General features: G+C 35.0%; 2 protein-coding genes across 2 annotated transcripts; one reads left to right on the top strand and one right to left on the bottom strand.

Moving 5' to 3' along the window:
- Positions 1-259: 259 nt before the first annotated feature.
- LOC106129990 (large ribosomal subunit protein uL18m) lies at positions 260-1,150 on the bottom strand. Its single transcript, XM_013328727.2, has 2 exons — positions 884-1,150; positions 260-655 (listed from the first exon to the last, which is right to left on the bottom strand). Exons 1-2 carry the CDS (start codon positions 1,048-1,050, stop codon positions 304-306), a joined length of 519 nt encoding a protein of 172 aa, XP_013184181.1. The 5' UTR covers positions 1,051-1,150; the 3' UTR covers positions 260-303.
- A 189-nt stretch (positions 1,151-1,339) lies between these two features.
- LOC106129989 (TBC1 domain family member whacked) lies at positions 1,340-20,509 on the top strand. The gene is made up of 7 exons (XM_013328725.2): positions 1,340-1,823; positions 11,310-11,431; positions 12,125-12,317; positions 12,761-12,944; positions 14,750-14,944; positions 15,207-15,439; positions 15,967-20,509. Exons 1-7 carry the CDS (start codon positions 1,687-1,689, stop codon positions 15,974-15,976), a joined length of 1,074 nt encoding a protein of 357 aa, XP_013184179.1. The 5' UTR covers positions 1,340-1,686; the 3' UTR covers positions 15,977-20,509.
- The last annotated feature ends 1,233 nt before the right edge of the window (positions 20,510-21,742 follow it).

The following is a 21,742-nucleotide window of genomic DNA, read 5'->3' as shown; positions in this document are numbered from 1 at the left end:
GCTCAGGGAGAAAGAGTGCATTTCTACCTGTGCTAAGTGGCACAATGGGAGGATAAGGTTTTTTAGGAATGAGAAATAATTCTGTCCTACAGAGCCAGACAGAATACAACACTTGACAAATAATAGAACTGGTTACAATCCTTTTATAGCCTTGGTCAATAGATTATTATTGTTATTTTTCCTAAGATATAATAATCAATGCACCATTGAATAAGTGGTTTAAGGAATAGGAAGGACATTATTGGATTTCCAAACCATGTTGGGAATTCTAAATTTATTAATTAACAATACAAATAAATACTACTATTCTTCAGTGACCTCCCAAGGTTTTTCAGGCCTATTCCAGTCCCATGGATTAGATTTTTTATAAACTTCACATTCTTCTAATTTTATTCCGCCTTCAACAACTTCCTTTAGAAATTTTTCTGTCTTTCCACCTTTCACAGGCTTGATATCACAATACATTTCACTGATGCCAAATTCTAGGCACCGTTGTGCGAAAACTCGACCCAAGTTAATGTAGGCACTTGTGTCATTGATACTGTATAATTGTTTGCGTAGAGCCCATTCTGATGTTTTAGCCTCAATGACTGGCCCATTCAGATAGTGTACTACTTGTGCTGTGACAGTCCTTTTGGTCGGTGTGAGCACCAATCTGAAATAAAAAATAAGTAAGAACACCAGAAGATAGTCAGGTGTGTCCTTGATTTATTGTACTTCATTTTCCCAAACATTTCTTGATTAATTACAGCGGATTCAGGGTTGAGATGATTGTGGTGGGTAACCTTTGTGATAAGGTCTATGTAAATCTTTTCACCTAAAAGTTAAACAGCAACGCTTTCCACAACGGCTAGAGTCCCAGAATGAAACTTAAACAGCTTACTTATGCCAAAACTTTCTTCCAGGTTTATCCAGGTGGTATCCATCGGGTTTACGAGCTATCCTGATTTTCTCTAAATTCCTTGGATTCCTGTTTACAAATTCAGTTGCAAAACTTGAATTTAATCTACATAATAGTGGACCAGAAAATATTTTTTTAACAACATTCATCTTTATTTATCTTCGAAACTAAAACAATAGATAATAATTAATAACTTTACTTGTAACCTCAAAATCCTCAAAATCAAAATTTGCTTTGATTTTGATTTGATCAGAAATCTTTGCAAACTGACAAATGACAGTGACAATGACAACATTGACAACTGACACATGACAGTTTTGTAATGGCAACACTTCAATTACATACTTAATCGATTCCTTAGTACACAAATCGATTAACGTTAAATCGAGATATTCACTTACAGTTAACTTGACATTAGGTGCTTCGTGCTTTGTTTAGTTTTGTGGACATCACTAAAAAAATGACGTATGTTGTTCTCTGTCGCCCACCCACACGTTTGGGTTGATTTTTCATGAAGAGTTTTTATCGTATATTTTATTATTCTTCGCACAATTCAATACCTGGTTTATAATTTGTTACTATGTGTCGATTTTTGTATAATGCGGCGTAACCCACAACTGAGCGTGCCTATCATGTAAGAGTGTTATTTTCGCGGACGGGCGTGAACGTATGGAACAGTTACATGTTTTGTAATTAATTTGTACGCCCACTAACCTGGCTTCTATCTTAAGGAGTGCGGTATGTTACATAGAAAAAAGTAATCGCGGTGGTTGAATTTGTAAATAATGTCGCTACAAAAGAGTGTCAAAAGTGGTGGTGGTGATAGGAGTGAGTTGGCCGATACGACTTCGATATGTTCATCAGTGACCACCCAGCCGGATCGCCACGGTTTCTTCGGAGGTGCTCAGTACAGTCCAGAACCGTAAGTTTATCTTTACATGCTAAGTATCTACCAGATTGTGTAATAACACTTGCCGTAATAAGATTATGCTGGTTACAATACCTTCATGCTAAGGTGTGACACAATCAACATGATGTTTTGATAATTGGATACCTATCTAATTACCTTGGAATTTTGTAACTTTGTTAAGGCTTGATTATTATTATTGTCAGATGTGAACATATTACACCAGGTATGGAATTAATCAAAAATTACATACAAAGAGATAAACAAAAATAGTGTTTTTAAAAATTAACATTCATGTAATAATAATTTGAATGTTGAAGTAGAGAAGCATAGTCAAATATACCTTGATCAAATAAACGATGTCCTGTCTTGGCAGAAGGTCAGAGTATCTGAATCTGGCAAGCTTGCAAGAAAAAAGTTATGATTGTGAATGAAGCGAAAAAATATGCAGGCATTGTGGCAAATGGAAAGATGTAGTCTCTGCCTAACCCTCACATCACTGCCTAACATTTATACATACATATAATCATGTCTATATTCCTTATGGGGTTGACAGAGCTAACAGTCTTAAAAAGACTGAAAGACCACATCCAGCTGTTCATCTTAATGATAGAATTGAGATTCAAATAGTGTCAGGTTGCTAGGCTATCCCCTACAAGAGGAATCCTAAATTTACAAGCCTATCCCATAGTTGCCTTAAATTGAAATCCATGGGAAAGAGATTTAGTAGTCCTATTCCTTTTTCTATTGGTGCAGGGAACCACATGGCACATGTATGTGCGTGTTGATGTGTATGTATATGTATTCATGCTGACAAAGCATTTCTAGACAATCATACAGAGTCATAGATGTTGTAAATTGGATGTAAACATTCAATAAATGTTATACTATAAAGAAATTTTTATAGAGTTAATTTATCGAACAAGTTCCATTTGAATTTGTATTCATTATATACATACATTAACAAATTCGCATTCACTGCTGGTAATATTTACTTTCATACATAAAGCCATGTCATTTGCAAGTCCGTGACCACAGTGAAAGTCTAATTAATTTAACTTTCTTTGTTCATTAACTGAGTTTTATGATGATGATTTAAAAATATGTATTATTCAAATTTGTATTTCATTACTAAGCCATACAGCTGATGGCCTTTAAGTCTTTTTAAGACTGATGGCTTTGTCTACCCTGCAAGGGAAATAGATCTATAGATATATATATGTAGATATTTATTTAACAATTCATCTACATTTTTTTTATTAAGTTTAATGTAAGTATGTTATATTTTTGTTAATGTTTAAAAAATAATAAATTGACTGCCTCACATTGGCATTTTAGTAATAAAATTAAAAAAATATACCAATAAATTAGGAAGAAAATTAAGATTAATAAGTTTACCACATAACTTTTATTATGTGCATCTTCTATTCTGGATAATATTCTCTTATCTTTATAAATCAGTGCACTGTTTACATCAGTAACAACACTTCATTCAACTCTTCCTTTATGTGTGACTTCAAATAAATAATATAATGCCTTTCTTTAGTTGGGCTCACTTTTACTTTTTTTTGTGCGGAAACAGTCTTACATAAAAAGAAGAAGTTCCTAAATATATATTTTTATTAAAACTATAAAGTAAATTTTGACTCACCTTATGCCGGTTTATCTATTGGCAAACATTATCATAATCAGTAGTATGTAGTACACTCCTTTTTGATTATCAAAACTCTTTCATATTATTGGATTATGATTACCTATAAGGTTGGAATGTAAATAATCTCAATTCTATAATTAAGCCAAACAGTTAAACATGACCTATCAGTCTTTTCAAGTTGTCTCTGTCTACCCCGCAAGGGAAATAGACGTGTTTATATGTAGGTATGTATGTAAATATATGTTTTAGTTACTACTAAGCATTATTGCTGTTATTTTAGTAATATTAAGATGTAATTAGAATTATCTATCAATAAAGCCATACATTTTGACTGTAATTATACAATGTGGGCTTTTGTAATGTAAAATTTACATAAAGAATAAAAGCTTATTCAATAAATGTGAGTAATTAAGTATAATCATTAAGCCATACAAAACAGAACTTGGCCTTTCAATCTTTTCAATGGTATTGGCTCTATCTTCCCACCAAGGAATAAAGACGTAATTGTATGTATGGATATAAGTATACAAGCCGGAATATAAATTGAACCAAAATGGCGTCAACCATTGCGAGGCTTACATGCCACAGCAGTCGAATATAAAGATATACAAATAATAACACAGTGTAACCTGTTGCTATTGTTCTTTCCAAATATTCTCACACCTTCTATTGTAATTTTGTAAACAATTGTAATGTAATTATAATTTGTTATTGTGAAAATAAATTTGGCTAAAACAATAAAAAGTTATAAAGGTATAAGTAGTTTCCAAATTACGATGCTATTTTTTGACACTTAATATGCTCATGGATGTTCATGGACTTCTAAGCAATAAGCATTTTATAAACACATACATGCCACCACATTATCGCCAATATTTTCTGCCCACGTTGGTATATTTCCCAGCCCCTTGGTGGTTTACGTAATACCCTCTCTTAGTTTGCCCCTATAATTCCTAAAGAATGTAATTTGCAAACTTTAGCTAACTGCTTAGTCTGTTAGTCGGATCATTTAAATAGAAAAATCCAGTTTATTTTTCTTCCCGTAGGAATATTTTTTTATCACACATACATAACAGAATACAATGCAGTATATATAATAAGATAAAAAGAAATATGGGTGCTATTCCACATTGGGTTTACACAAAAAACAAACAGGGAAAGAGTTTACATTAGTTAAAATATGTTACATTTTAATTAGGTAAATCAAATTTAACAAGCCTTTTATAAAATTAGTTTAACATAAAACAACTTAATACTATCGAAAAAATATTTATATTGTTTAATTTTAGGGAATCCTCAAGTAGATCCAGCGTTCAGTCATCAATCAGTCATGTTGAAGATTTATTAGTAGTAAAATGTATATGATAACTATATTTAGACTTAGAATTCTGTGGATGTTGTAGTTAGTAGGTTGCTATAAAGTTATCGATGAATATTAGACTTAATGCCTCAACAAATAATTATAATATCTTTGTGTATAAATTAACAGTTTTATTGGCAACACCAACATTGTTATGTTCGAGGTCTGGGAGATTTTAGTAAATAAGTACTTAACTTTGTTTTTGATGCTTATTATCACGTCCATATTACTTGCAGGGTAGACAGAGCCAACAGTGATCAAAAGACTGAAAGGCCACGTTCAGCTAACTACAACACTCACAGAATTCTAAGACTAAATAGCCCCGAAAGGGATATAGACGGGATTATACATATGTATGTATGACATCCATGGCAAAGAGATGGAGTGGTCATATTCTTTTTCTATTGGTTCCGGTAACCACACGGCCCATAATTTAAAATATATATTTTTAAAATAATAGTTGGTATTATTATAGTCTTAGTCATTGAAATACATTTACATGCATTAAGTGTTTAACGTGTTTCCCCTTAGCTGTTTTGTCAACGGTACTTTCGTTCCCGCGGGATCTAAGTCATGCTGTCACGTTGTTAACGGGATTGTATATTTCAGTGTCAAGTAGAGTCCCATTGGATATTGGGGTGTGTTTATTTTTTAAACACCTCCAAAATACGGTGTTAGAGGTTTGACTTGTACATGTTTCTAAAATTTTAATTGTATCCAATGGATAATTGATAACTTTTATTTCCCTTTTTTGGATTTTGTAAGAATTTCTTAAAACCTTACACTAAGTGTAACAAACACTTTACTGAAAACCGCATCAAAATCGGTTCAGCGAAACGCGAGATAATCGCCGACAATCATACATACGTAATATTACGTATACAGGTCGAACTGACAATCACAAATTTGTTTGAAGGTGGTTAGAAAATAAAATTCTTTGCGTCGTCAGTTGGTTTGGTACAGTATCAGGTTTTCTCTACCAATGGTCATTCATCATACTAACTCTACACGTATTTGATAAATTACACCTTAAACCTTCCTAAAACAGGTGTTCGATAAAAATAATAGTCGTGAGTTTGATTATACCTAACGAAAAATAAAATACCAATAGCTATACTCGGGAGCATTAAATCATGAATCCAGTGGTGAGCACACTAAGCAATATATTCCGGAATCCGGAATTCCCTTTCCACAGCGTTACGTTACGTGGCAGTTCTATAAAAAGCATTTCCTATAAAACAGTTTTTGTTGCGTTGCAAAAGGAATGAGGTTTCCCCCATTTCTTACTGGAGACGATTTCCGCATTTTCACTGTAGGTTGCATTCTTTTGTGCATTGGAAATCTATTGACAATTTCTGGTTTTTTATTCTATTTTATCTTTCTCACATTACGTCTTTGTCCCTTACGATGTAGAAGACTAGGAACGTTCATATTTATTGCTTAATGATGAATTTAGATTTTAATAGTGATAAGTTGTTAGTCCATTGTCTTAAAGAAGAATCCCTAGTTTACAAGACTTATACAATTTTGGCGAAAAAAAAAAAAATGAATTTAAAGAGTAGCAACATTAAACAAAATAAACGAAACACAAAAAAACTTTTTTTAATAATTACTTTTTACCGTTACATTTTCAGCTTATTTTTACATAATAACATACATAAACATAAGCCGTATGTGGTTTGCGGAACAATGCATACTCTTTAAAAAAGTATCCCGTAATAAATTAGATGTAATTTATAAAATTATTGTGTGTGAGACACAGCAACTTGAAAAGTACTACTACTTTTTGTACATTTTCTAACATTTCCCCAAAGAAGAATAACCACATAAAAAGGTACCACATAGCTTTTTTTCAGGAATAAATTTTCTTCGTTGTTTCGAATGTATACCGAACCTACAAGCCTATTTAATAATTCAAGCAGATATTTCAGCCACCATACAGCGATTTTTAACAAAAGTTTTTAACTTAGTATTTGAAATTTCTTATGTGTATTTGCCCAGCTGTTCCGTTTGTGTGTCTGTCTGCCCCATGCGGCGATTATTTCAGTAAGTAATGTAAAAAGTACAGTCAGGCGCATCAAAATTGGACTCCGGCCTGGAAATTAGTCCCGTTTATCACAGAAATTCCATACAATCATAGAATACCCATTATTTTTTTCCAAAAGTTCAAAATTTTACCAAAATGAAGAAATCAGATGTATATCTATCTATACATGCATATGTCTATATTCCCTTGTGCGGTAGACAGAGCCAACAGTCATGAAAAGAATGAAAAGCCACGTTCAGCTGTGTGGCTTACCGATGGAATTGAGATTCAAATAATGGCAGGTTGCTAACCTTAGCCCATCGCCTAAAAGTATCCCAAGTTTATAAGACTTATAGCATTTTGGCGAAAAAAACAAAAGGAATTTAAAGAGTAGCATCATTAAACAAAATAAACGAAACCTTAGAAAGGATAATAAACTTGATTGACTTAATTACAACCTGCACGGGAAGAGAAAGAGATTTCATATGCGCACAACGCTTTTCTTAACCTAAGGGCAACATCACTGAAGCTCTTACGTGACGAACATTTGCCGCTGACTGTACATATAAAAATATAACGTAATGACATTGTATATCCTGTTGATTCATATCATTATCATTGATATTGCGACATTTGGGGTTAGATTGCGAGGTAAATCGATAGGTGTAGGTGTTATAATTCCAAAAAATACTTGTTTGATTTCGATATTACGATTAATAACTGTTACCCGCGACTTGTAGCTCGCGTAAAATGGTATACCTGTGTTTGATCTTCCGTCTGGAATTTCGTCAATTCCAAATACTTATATAAACGTGCAAGAGTACTGAATTATGAAAATGGGAATGGTTCTGGATCTCTTATATTATTTTTTTTACATACATAGAATGAACACTTGTTGTCAGTCTTAGCTGGTACATGTCCGTATCAAATTGTAGTATCTTTTGTTTAGCAATATCAAAAGTATAGCAACTATTGCGGAATGGAAAAAGGTATTCATAATTCGCTGCATATTTCACGCGGTAAAAATTACACGAATCGAATCGTGGTTTATTACTTTTCATGACGTGCAAAATTTATAACTCTATGAACGTATTTATGGTCATAAATACAACAATCTATACAGAATGGACTACTTCCAATATAATATAAACACACAACCGCCAACCATCATGATTTTTACCAAAAAATTGGATATTGTGGACAGTTTATACTAAAGTCCTTACTCTGTAAACCTATTCAGCTGTTTAGAAGACTACGCTTCGCCTTTTACGATTTTTATGTTTGTCTAAACGTTTGTCAGAAGATATGGACCATATGGTACCCTATTGAGGACTCCAAATATAGTATCCGGATATCCTGTATCACGCGCCGTACAGTACGCACGTGTTCATACATCATAAACATACGATCAATACAGTATATTTGTATATAAAGGCGATAGAGAGGGTAGCATATGTCATAGCCATAGAAATGAGAATATATAAGTTATTCCCAACTAGCTTTCGACCGCGGTTTCATGAAAAGTACTTCATAATATGCTTTCCGTACCTACTCACACTATATGTATACAGATTTTCGAGATCGTTTCAGAGGATTATTTGAGAAGATACAACAAACAAACTTACTTTCCCTGTTATGATCTTATTTATATTAAAATTGCGATCTATATGATAATCTAATATAATACATACATCCTCACAAATTTCTGCCTAGCACTGACGGCTGAAACTTTACCTATTTAACTGCCCTATTTCATGAAAATCGATTCAGCAGTTTCTGAGTGAAAGATTAATGTTACACTTTTACATATTAAATATAACATATAGGGTAATTTTTATCCCAAAATTTTACGGGTGGGACGCAGCTAGATTACATAAAGAATGAATTCTATGGTAACCTATACATTAGTGGGATAATGGGGGCCAGTGTTACAGGTTTCCTACGAAACCTATTTCAGGCGCCCGACTTTTACAGGAATAGATTTTAGGGGAACCTATAACTTTTATAAAATGCTCAATTTCTTTTATAATTATGTGTTCTACGGTATAGGTAATCTTAGTAAAGTATAAATAAAACAAATTTATTTATAAAAAAATTCCTTTTTAAATTAGTTGCGTTTTTCTTCTGAACTTTTGGAGGAGACGCGGGAATCCACCTCTGACCCCACGATCCAGGACTGGTCAAAAAATTCCTACTCTCGCTTGAACTTCGTGACCCACTTTAGGGGAGCCTAGCCCAGCTATCATGGATGTTGCATTAACTGGGTGAAAGTGCTTATTTCCTTTGTAGCATGTTCAGGATACATTTGAACTTATTTTTGGTATACTGGTGACCCGCCCCGGTTAACAGTCACAGGATTGCAGAGTTCACAATTGGTGTGTTGTGGTTATGTGGTGTTAGGTCAACTGATATGCACTTTAATAAATAAATTTCATAATCGTTATCCGAATAATACAATAATAACTACAAAAATTAAAGGCATGGTTAAAATATAAAATGTTTTATAAAATTGATTCGTTGCGAACTAACGAGTTGATTATGAAGTTAAACATGGCCTCCACGCGTTCACGCGCACTGTTCACAAATCTTACCCGGTCACCTTAACCATGCGACTCCCGATGCTCATTTAGGATCATATAGCACCATCTTCTTCCTCCTGGCTTTAGGTCCCGTTCCCATCCTTACCATTCTAGAGAGAACCCGGGGTATGCCTTTGACCATGGATCCTGGATTGGGTGAGTCAGGCTTTTACACGAAGCGACTCCCATCTGACCTCAACCTTTGCAGATAAACCTAAACCATATTGGATCGATAATGGTCACACCATCCAATAGTCGTGAATGTGCAGGCTTCCTGCAACTATAAGGAGTAAAGAAATAATGGAAAATGTGAAAAAGAAAACGGGCAAAATCATTCATTCTTGAGGGCCATAATAACTATTCCACGCGGACGAAGTTGCGGGCACAGCTAGTCAAATATATCCCATAAGGTAGGTACTCAATTATTGAAATAAATATTATTATCATTATAAACCACCACATGGCCAATGACATGTTAAATATCACACAATAGTTCTAATGGGCGGTACGGCATCCTTGAACCAATGCAGCATGCTTTTACTACCAAATAGTTGAGTTCCGGCGCTGTATGTCTGTCTTTAAATCTGTCTGTTAAATGATGAGGAATGAGATACATGTATGTATATACTATAAACAGCATGGTTCCCAACATTAAATTAATACTTCTTTCATTATTTGCCTCCACAATAGTTATGAAAGAATCTACGGCCAAATTTCATTGTCATACTAAAAATATTATATTAGGTTGAATATTAAGTTTGTTATTCTTCTTATATTTGTTGTCGTTACTTTGGTAACCCCGGGCTCCTCTCCAGAGAGTTGAGGCCGCAACCGGGTCTAATGCCAGGAGGATGCGCTAGTTTTCATGACCCAAGGAAAATGTACGGAGAATCCATTAAACTTCTTGCGTTGGTCTTTGTTGCTTCTGCTACTCGTATCTAAGGAGACACCTGTCCCCGTAGCATGGCACGAGCGACGCCGTTTTTATCGCGTGAAAAACTATCGCTGTTTCGCTTTATATTATGACAGGGAACGGGATAGCGATAGTGTTCTGCGCGATAAAATCGCGCGCATAAGTATATGGTCACGCGTACCATGCTGCGCGGACAGACTTATTATCGCGGTTCAGAAAACATACACACGATCGTAACCAGAAAATGCGATTATCCTATTTCTTTTAAATCCCAATTCTTATTGATAACATCCTGTTACTGTAAAGTCAGAACCGATTATAATGAAACTTCGAACCAAATATTTAATTCAGCTAATATATTTAGTTTAGACCTTGGAAATTCACATGGGCTGGGCTCCTTTTTAGTTATTCCTACTGGGAATCCAGCAATAGTTAGCATAGCTCATGGCGAAAGCTGGTTATTCATAACCTACGTTACGCATCGAGTGTTGAAGAGCAGAAGTGCAAATTGAATCTAGATAGTTCTAATGAGCGGTATCCTCGGCCGGTGACCTAACACGCCCGCAGCGCTGCCACCAAATGGTAAAGTTCCGGTGTTTGTGTAGGTACTGTTTTCTATTTTGAATGAACGAGTCTTGGATTCAATTTTGACATACATACATGCAAATAATGACGTCTATATTCCATGCCGGGTAGGCAGAGCCAACAGTCTCGCAAAGACTGCAAAGGCATCAGTGTCTATCACACTTTTTGATTCGGCCACACTTACCTGTTCGATTACCGATTAGCTGGAGAGGAGATCAGGTTGCCTATTCCCTGATCCTATTCTTAAATGACGGGAACCACACGATACAACTATATAATTACGTCTTTATACTCAAGGGGTTTAAACAGAGTCTGGCAAAGACTGTGAGACCACGTTCAGCTGAATTGCGTATCAAATAAAGACAGTATATATTTTATTTTCAGAAAGAGGACTGTATCGCCGAGCACGATACTGAAGCGGGAACAGAAGTGGATACGGATGCTGAACAACTGGGAGGGGTTCATGAGTAAAAACTACAAGAAAGTGCGCGAGAGATGCCGGAAGGGTAACATTATTTTTTTTCTGTTTTTCTTTTTCTTATGGTGCAATAAAGAGTTTATCTATCTATTATTATATTAATATTTAGAATTATATTAGACATACATACATATAGTCACGTCTTTGCACCTCGCGTTGTAGAAAGAGCCAAACAGTCTTGGAAAGACTGAAAGGCACGGTCAGCTGGATGGCTTTATTCAAATTCAAATTCAAAATATTCATTATTATAGTATACTTCATATCGCTTAATAATTGGCATATCTTTTGGTTTCACAACATTGGTTGACGTCATCAAATTAATTACTTAAAACTTAGTTTACTGCCGCTACCAAAGCGTCAGTGCAGAAGAAGCGGTAACAAACTGCACTGCAGCATTTTCTTCAACAACGTCAACTTCACATCTATCCAAACTTAGAACAGAAATGTGGACGAGAGAATACATTGTTCAGATTAATTTATGAATTTAATAATAAATAAAAAAATATATTATTTATAATGGCATTGAGATTCAAATAGTGACAGGTTACTAGCTTTCATGTATTACCATGGCTTACACGTCCTGTAGCCCTGAACCCGAAAAAAATGTGATTAGCTGAGAGTTAGTGGAGGGTTTGTATAGTTTAGTGGAGAGGTTAATATAGTTTAAGGAAGGGTTAGTATAGCTGTAATTCCAAAGGTGAACCATCACACATTTCCCCAGGCATACCGGCGTCGGTACGACCTAAAGCGTGGCTGTACCTCTGCGGGGGTCAGTTGCTGCTTCAGAACCATCCGAACGAATACGAGGAGCTGCTGCAGGCCCAGGGAGACCCCAAATGTATGGACGACATCAGAAAAGACCTGCACAGGCAGTTCCCGTATCACGAAATGTTTATCAGGGAAGAGGGATTGGGGTGAGTGCTGTGAGGTGATGAAAGCGCTTTGTAGATCTTATTCTGGGTTTACCTAGGTGTGCTAAAGCTGACGGCCTCTGCGGCGCAGCGGTAGTGCACTTGACTGTGGCACAATAGGTCCCGGGTTCAAAGCACGGCTAAAACATGATGAGTAACGAACTTTTTCTGATTGGTCTGAGTCTTGGATGATTATCTAAGTATATGTATAAATATTTTATAAATTATATGTATACTACATATAATTTATAAAAAATATTTCGTTGAGAAGTATCTCGTAACACAAGTTTCGAACTTACTTCGGGGCTAACTTAATCTGTGTATGCAATTTGTCCCGTTTATTGTTAGTGTTATTATAATTGTATGTTTCCCAAATAAATAAAAATAAACATCTTTGAATACACTGACAAAAATATATTTCTCAACTTTACCTTCTTACACTCTAGGCAACAAGAACTCTTCTCAGTACTGAAGGCGTATTCAGTGCTGAACCCGAAGGTGGGTTACTTCCAGGCGCAGGCGCCGGTGGCCGCCTTCCTATTGATGCATATGCCCGCCGTCCAGGCGTTCTGGTGCCTCGTCAGCATCAGCGATAAGTACCTGAAGGGGTACTATAACCCTGGGCTTGAGGTGAGCAAGGTTTTATCCATACAGTCTTTTTCTTCCTCTTGCGCTGATATCTTAAATTTTGAAGGTCGGCAACCATCAATACATAGGAAATTATATCTGTATTTTGGTGTTCGAAAAAGAATCTCAAAATGTGCTCATTGTGTAAGTACCATTGACGAAGATTCTTCAACCAGAAGATTACTCTTCGTCCTGATTAAAACAATATACATTTAGTCATGTATATTGTTTGTACATACATACATTTAGTCACGTCTATTTCCTTTGCGGGGTAGACAGAGCCAGCAGTATCGGAAAGAAGGAAAGAAGCCACGTTCAGCTGTTTGGCTTTATGATACTACGTTTTACTACGGCAATTCTACGTATAGACAAATATCTAAGTCCCAGGCCAATTAGAATAGTTTCATTATAGCCTAACCAGGGTTCAAACCCTCGACTTTGTGACTCAAACGCACATTACCAATAAACCACAGCGGCCGACAAAAGTATCACCATATCGATTATAGCACACCAAAGACATTACCCCGAGCTCCATATAGACCATATGCGTACACACATACAGACCGACACACTTTCACTTCCGTACAATAATTGTAGGAGAATTAACGTCGGTTCCTCTTGAGTTTTCAATTGAATATTAATGTTAATGGCAGGGGGTCGATTTGGTTAATATTTGATGAGTGAAGGTCAAATTGTTGGAATGGCGTACCTACCTGTGTTATTAATTACGTAACATACACGTACGTGACGTACTGTATATCACGTCTTAATGTCTTTGGGTGTAGACAGAGTAAATAATGTCGAAAATACTGAAAGGCCACGTTCATTTGTGTACCTTAATGATGGAATTGACATTCAAATAGTGACAGGTTACAAGCCTATCGTATAAAAGAAAAATTCTTAGTGTATTATGTGGAGGCATACATACAAATACATACGGACATTCATATTCTCGAAAAATTTGCATAAAAAAAAGAGCGGCGGTGGGCGAACCGTTAGTTACCCAAAAAAGTGTGATTCGCCCCTGTGAAAGGACACAGGTTCAAATCCTACTTTGAGCATGTACCAATGATACTTTTTTGATTTTTGATAAACTAGTTTGAGTGCTAACCGATGCTCTTGCGATGAGGAAGAATATTTATGTGTAACCATGAATCATAATTAATATTGGTTAAGTTTCCCTGCGAACCTAAATTTAGTCTACCCCAAAGTTGAAAATCATAGATACAATTTTACAAATAGGTTACAGTACTACCACTTTAATAAGTTACACCGATGTACCTGCGCAGAAATCAATTTTTGTCATGGCGCGAAAATATCTGCGCCAATCATAGTGCGCCATTTGAACGCGGGATTAAAACCGTTCGCTATTGGCTAATTGCGTACGCGCCACGTCTGGAGTTCGCAGGAGCGCCACGCCGTCGCGGCCTCGCGGTAGTCGGTATTTGTCTTATAACGAGCGAGATACACGACTCCTGTTGTTTTGGGATTTAAAATCCTATGTAGTAGCAATAAGTTCGTTATTTCACTAATGTTTTCATTCGGCCAGATTCGGCGGTCGGTTGTACTATTCTGCGCCGTCGAACAATGCCGATGTAACTTATAAAAGTGGTAGACCTGTACTTGCTTATAGTGAAAAGCATTTTAGTTGGAAAGTTTAAGTACGGAACGGAATAAACGGTATATAATTTTTTTCATTCATTCATTATCTTATCTATTCGCCCTTTTTACAATCTCTCTCTTCTGCCGTTATGTATGTTTGAGCCTTATGGTGTAATGAAGTATATATCTACCTATCCTCCTTCCAGGTTCTCCAGCGCGACGGTGACATCCTCCATGCCCTCCTCCGCCGTACCGCCCCCTCCGTACACCGCCACCTGGTGAAGCACAAAGTGGAGCCGGTATTGTACGCCACGGAGTGGTTCCTCTGCGCGCTGACGAGAACTCTCCCGTGGGACAGTCTGCTGCGGGTGTGGGACTGCTTCCTGTGCGAAGGTGTCAAGGTGAGAGACTAGGTTTAATTATTAGCCTTGACATTAGGGTTGAGAATGTTTTTATGTGTAGCGCCATCTAGTAGAGTTGAAAGGTACCTTTGTGCTCTTACCATAATCTTTCGGTTGGTGGTGACATATATATAAACATAGGTTACTGAACAAAAATTTCAACAAATATCAGAGTTAAAATTGTTAATTAGTTGGAAACATTCATAAAAAATTACATTAAAAGTTATCAAATCAGTATAGATAGAAACTATTTTATTTTCAGGTACTATTCAAAGCGGCCTTAGTAATCCTAGCGGGGGCCCTAGGCCCGGCCAAGGTTCGCAAACGCGCGGCCGGTCTCTGCGAGACCTTGGAGGTGCTGAGGCATCCCCCGGATGCGGTGCTGCAGGAGGACTACCTGATGTACCATATGCAGAGACTAAACTTGACTGAGGAAGACTTTGAATTTGAACACCAGAGACAGACGGCTAGGCGGCGCGCTATGGCCAATAGAAGGTAAGTTTGGAGTATATGCCGTGTAGTGGCCCGCCACAGATTCGCCCGTAGTATATAGACATTAAATGAGGACCAATCTTCGGTAATAATGAACATATGATGAAAATTTTTTCACCATTAAAAAGGTGAATTATTTGCGGGTGTTATAGGCTGTGTATAAATTACGGGCGAAGCGGTGGCGGGCTGGCTACGCCTCACCGCCTTAAAATCACGCCTCTTTCCAGGAAGAGTAAGCAATGACTACAACTTTTCATTTGGAATAATCCAGGCATATTACTTTCGATTTATCCACATTATGTCATCTCATCCGTTTAGGGTCTTAACCTTACCTTTCGCACGGGCAACTAATTACATTGCGAAGGTTGCGGAGGCCAGACCCGAGTCAATTTGTGTAAAACAAGGTGACCTTACCCGCGTGCCAAAGTTAAGACTCGCGAGTCTTTAACTTGGCATAATATACTTTAGGACTGTGATTTTTCGACGTCTGTCCTGCAATACGTTTCACGTCCTCTTTCTTTTCATTTCAGTGGCAGCTGATTCAGCGACTGTTCCTACAGGCGTTACTCAAAGAATAACGCCCGGGACATTTTCAACACGCTATGAGCGCGAGTGCGACACTGACCAAGTTAAAATATACCTTAAGTGCAATGTGATACGGTCGATAGTGCTGGACGACTTTGGAAGTAATAGTGTAGTGCGAAGTAAATTTTTTACTAGCGGAATCACGATCCAAGGAATAAGAAAAAGAATAGGCTCGTTTTTTTACATATAGACCAATTGGTAAACTAGATGTGTCATCTCAGGATATGTGTTACAATAACACAACAATGGAGTTAAATAAGTCTAGAAGTAGTAAGTTCCTGATGAATGTAATTTTTCATATATAGCATCTTAATTCTGAGATTTATTTGACAGCTTTACAGCTGCGCTGAAAAATGCGTACGATGCAAGATGATGACACATCCAATAGATTCTTACAATAGCACTTATACTTTTCAGATTATTTAATGTTCCATAAATACAACTATTTATAAAATTAATTGTGTCAATCCATATGTGATTCTGAAAAGTTACTATTATATGATACCTGAATTACCCCACTTTTGGATCGTGGGACCCTGGGCTCCTCTCTAGGGTAAAAAATGCTAGTATGATGACTCTTGTGAAGTGTTAGTGATAAAGCAAGCCAATATGGACTGTGTTATATTAGTGTTGAAGTCGATTATTGCACAATTCGGAATGCTAGCGGTAAGTTACCTGTGCGGTGCCTCTTTATGTCGTGTTCACATCAGTTAATTGAAAAATCTATAATAATCTTATGTACTGAAGATAGCTTACCAAGCAAAATTTGTATAAATTATATTAGTTTGATTCTAATAAAAAAAAAACTATATTTTTTCTTGTTTGTCTTTGGTAGTCCTCTGTATGTAAACTTTTTGTGGACACGGCTTTATGTATAAATAAATAATAATTATCGTTTGTCCTGATAAAGTGCAGTATTGTTAGCTGATTAGTCTTCAAGTATCTGTTTTTTTTTCCAATTTTATATTAATTATTTGCGTTTTTAGTAAAGAATTGGATACAAAATTTGCAAACAGCTTTCTTAATATTGTAAGCTGTGTTTATATGAATGGCAGAAAGTAACATATCTATCAACGCAAAGCTAAAACTATTTGAATGAATCAATTTATCAACTTATTTGTATAAATTTTCTTGCATAATAAGTGTCTCACTTTTGTTAATCTTGTAAGACCGTATGTAATATTATAAAAAGGGATGAAAACTAAAGTTTATAACTGATTTTAAACTCTCGCATTGAGTTTTACTATTTATAAATAATACAGGTATTAAACGCGCACATAACATAACTTTATTTTAACGTAACATGATCAAATCATATAATCACGTCCGAGGTAAAATAAAGGTATGTTACGTGGGCGTTTAATAACTGTTTTTTATAAATAATTAATTAAAGTTAGTCTTATATGCTAGTTTGGAAATAGCAAAAAGTATAAATGTAGTATGACGACTGACCAAATGGAGGATATAATATGAAGCAATTCAAAATGCAGATATGAAATGCTGAAATTTGCTAATGTTATGATTGAATAGTAAACTCATTTTAATTATTTTTAAAGAATAATACTTAAAGTAAATTTCCTGATAAATTTAGGCCATATAAAGCTCTCACTTTAATTTTTTAGATCGACATTTATTTTCATATATGCGGAGAACCATAGTCTTTATTATAGACTTAGTTTTTAATTTTTATGTAATTCACATTCTTCTCGAATCATGATTTCTTCAAAGATTCCAAAAATAATTCGTACTATCACTTCCAATTTTGTATTAAGCATACTTGGAACTGAAAATATTTTTTAATTGTATTATTGAAAGAGGAATTCCAAGTAGTCTCACAAACATATTCCACTATCCCATCGAACATTAGAGGATTTATTTAACGTTAAATCTATATCTGTCTCTTCTAAGTTTGTTTTTTCATATCATAATATAAAATAAAATAAAAATTTAGCAAGGAGACAGAGGCAAATCATCCTATTTTATCTATCTTAAATGTTTTGTGTAGTGACCGTTACGATCTGCAAATTTTTATCTTTTGTAGAGTTTGAGTTTAAGGCTATGTTTTATTTTATCTTGTTCCCAATTTTTTTTGCTTATTTTATATTTTAGAAAGAGTAAGCTATGATTAATTGTATTATGTGCAAAATATTTCATAATAACATGTGATAAGGTTTGTTATGTAACGTTACATATCGGAAGTGTAAATAAAGGCTGGCGAACATGTTGCTGCAATGTGAAAATAAAAACAATTTCAGTGGAAAAAAATATGCCTCACTGAAAATAGTTGTTGATGAAGTTGATAGGGCTGCATAGGCGGACCACACACAGCGAGTAACTGCACGAGGCAATAACGCGCGAAGCAGCTCGGTTAGAGTGGTAGTACCTCGCTCGCCAAGACAATAGATGTGGACTTAAGTTGAAACAATATAAGTTACATGTGATTAAATATAGTATTTTAGCGTTTATAAACGTTTTGTTTCCATTTAAATTATGTAGTCCATTTTTTAATTCAAATTGATTTTAATAACGGTAAAAAAAAATGCTTGAACAGCTTTTATAGCAAAATATATTGTATCCATGACATAGCTGCCAAACAAATACAGTTCATGATACTAACCAAAAACATAGCATTAGTTTACTCTTATTTCGCGCGCCCTTTCACAGACAGTCTACTCGTTTTGTGTGGATCCACCTTTATATCTTTCATCATAGCGATGTAAATAATAATAAAACAAATGTTAGTCTGGCTAGATACGCGATTCATGTAAAATATGTTGGTACAAATTGAAATCATAATGTCCAGATATTAATAACGATATAGAAATATAAATACATTTTTAATTTTATTTTAGGCTGTATTGACACAGAATTCTTATAATTTTGAACATGATTCTGTATTCATGTTGCCTTAACACACAAATGATGGGTTCCGTATAATTTATTCATATTAAGTCTTCCCATTCGAAGTACAAGATCCATTATAAAAGATCTGTATTTTCATACACAAAATAAATCTATATATATCTCGTGAAGCAATAATAGGATTATTTTGGGACAAAAATTAAGATTATTAATAATAATGAGTGCAATATAATATGTGTTATATATTCAATTTCTTGTAATATTGATGGATTTAGGAAAAATAAATTGATATATATCAATAGATTAATTTTTGCTACGTATGCCGCCATATTCCCGGTTGCAATTTTAGATCTGAAGACAGCATGTAAAGTATGACTTTAAAATATTTTAATAATATTTTACATGCTCTTTGCTTTGCCTGGGGTCTTCCAACTGTAAAGAAAGGTATTTTTTTACAATAATTTGACCTCATGTCACTCACATGATATAAAATGATATTTTTTTAAAATCTATTGCACATTTGCTTTGCTTTGCTTTAGTCAGCAGTTTAAAAAAATGAAATGATAATATTTCTAGTATATCTATAAAATTACATTATCTCAAAAGTAATTCTTTATTTCTAGTTTGGCAAAAATGAGTCTAGAATGGCGACAGAGCGTGAACTTAAATTTAAAAATAGACCTAAAAAATAAAGCGCTTGTAAATTCATGTCACATGGAATTTACAAGCGCTTTATTTTTTTTGCCTTTGGACTTAAAAAACAATATAGTAGACATGGCATTATATAACTGCATCTAAATATATTTATTTAGGCTATGTTTTGCCAAGCTATCAAGCCTTATAGGTTAAGAAATCTAACATGAATATCATAATATTTTCTTCGCAATACGTTTGCGGTTAGAACTGCCAAAACTAACTTGGGTATGATTTTATTATGGCCCGTCCTAGGCTATGATTTTATTTAAGATGAGTTTTATCTCTGGTGCATAATGTTTAAGTTATAATTGCTGATTATATTCTAATTTGAATGGTTGTGATTATAATCAGTTTGCCTGTAATGTGAGAATGAAATATAATCAAATTCCTTACGACAGTTTTGGAAAGTTGTAATAAGAAATTTTTTGTTTGTATAAAAAAGACGACTGGCCAATCAGCGGAAATTAAAATAGAATGCATTATAAATTGCAATACAGATAATAACAATATGGACAACGCATTAAAAAAATAAGTATTTGAAATTCTTACGTCAGTGGAACCCGGGGCAAAAGCTAGTTTTTAATAAGACTTTAGAGAAGCCTGCAATCTTATAACTTTGTTTAGTCATTCGTATACTATATCGTAAGCAAAGTTTTGATTTTAAGTTCAATTGAGTGTTGTAATGTGTGTGATTTTTGTTGGTGAATATTTTTAATCCAATGTTATTCTTAATATTATTTTTGTTGTTATTTTCTTCTGCTTAGTTCGATAAGTTCCGTATTCATTTTAATTCCACTCAAATTTTCCACATTCCACAAGCAGACTGTACAGACATGTTTAGATAATTCAAACTGATATTTTTGTAAAATGGCCAAGAACCATGATGCTGCAGTATTCGTGTTGTAAATAAATATAAAAGTTAATAAAATATACATGCATTTTATTTTTACTTTGTTGCAAAAAGTTTAATTTCAACCCACCGAAATAATCGTAGTAATGGGTCATTCCCGTATTCAAGGATATTTTATACGATTTCCGTTCGTCCCACTAATACGAAAATTGAGGTAGGTATCTACAGACGTTAATGTTATTATAAATTGAAACTTAAATTAAGTCTAGTGATAGGTAAAATAAAAAACATCAAATGTAAATCATTTTTCTATTTGACTATTTTTTTATAGTCAAAATTATAGGAAGAGAAATAGATGCTCGAAGAATCTACTGCGTTAAATTGTAGGATCCAATTTAGGTCGTATTTGAAAGATAATGATTGTTTATTTAAAAATGCAAGTTTGGTGTTTATATACATATATATATGACTGAAGTACCAGGGTAGCAGAAATTGAAAGGTAGGTAGTATATGAGATGGTTTTAGGGTAGATTTTGGAAAGAGGGTATCTTGAAATAATTTCGAATTTACCTAGCACTTTATGTTAGCCTGGTACTTTTGACTACGAAGAATCCAACCCAAATAAGTAATCAGTTGGGTTGGACGACACTAAAAAAAAATCCCAAAACCATCTCATACATATTCGAATACTCCTCACCTCAAAACTATCCCATAGCATCTCATATACTTCCTTTCAATTTCTGCTACCCTGGTACTTCAGTCTTGATATGCGCGTTTAAGCCTCTATTCCCTTACAAGTCCACCGTTTGGTTTACTAAATACTCGTGTTGTGATTTTATGTTGGCAACCTAAAACATAGTACCTACCCAAATAATCTGATTGAACATGGCACAGAATTACTTACTACCCATCCCAAAATTATGGGTTAATCCCGTTCGTCCCACCAAGCTTTGTCGCACCAATGTATATTTTATTTTTATTCCCGTTCGTCCCACCAAGAATGATGGTAGGACGAACGGGAATAAAAATTAAATTATAAGGCTCGTCCCACTGGTGGGACGAAGCTTGGTGGGACGAACGGGAATGACCCGTAGAAATCTGTGCTCTCACGCCTACCGGGGCCAGTTCCCATTAAATCTACTAATGAACCTTATTATAGTCAAGTCACTATTGGCTATTATCGGTATATAGGAGTTTAATTTTTTTTTATTTCGAAGGCAGATTTTTTTCCTCGTTTGGTGCTCTGCGGAGACGAAAGATGATGGGCTGCAACGGGGTTTAGTGGAATAACCCCTTTGAGGAGGGTCCACCAC

This window comes from Amyelois transitella, chromosome 22 (assembly GCF_032362555.1).
Source record: "Amyelois transitella isolate CPQ chromosome 22, ilAmyTran1.1, whole genome shotgun sequence".
Lineage (NCBI taxonomy): Eukaryota > Metazoa > Arthropoda > Insecta > Lepidoptera > Pyralidae > Amyelois > Amyelois transitella.
The sequence above is the reverse complement of the archived record's forward strand: the minus strand, read 5'-3'. Positions and strand labels throughout refer to the sequence as shown.

Bases quoted from the DNA above. Each gene is read 5' to 3' on its own strand.
- LOC106129990 (XM_013328727.2), bottom strand. From the start codon at position 1,050: ATGAATGTTGTTAAAAAAATATTTTCTGGTCCACTATTATGTAGATTA. The intron at 656-883 runs GTAAGCTGTTTA...TTTTTATTTCAG, and splicing joins GGAAGAAAGTTTTGGCATAA to ATTGGTGCTCACACCGACCA.
- LOC106129989 (XM_013328725.2), top strand. From the start codon at position 1,687: ATGTCGCTACAAAAGAGTGTCAAAAGTGGTGGTGGTGATAGGAGTGAG. The intron at 1,824-11,309 runs GTAAGTTTATCT...TTTTATTTTCAG, and splicing joins GCTCAGTACAGTCCAGAACC to AAAGAGGACTGTATCGCCGA. The intron at 14,945-15,206 runs GTGAGAGACTAG...TTTTATTTTCAG, and splicing joins TCCTGTGCGAAGGTGTCAAG to GTACTATTCAAAGCGGCCTT.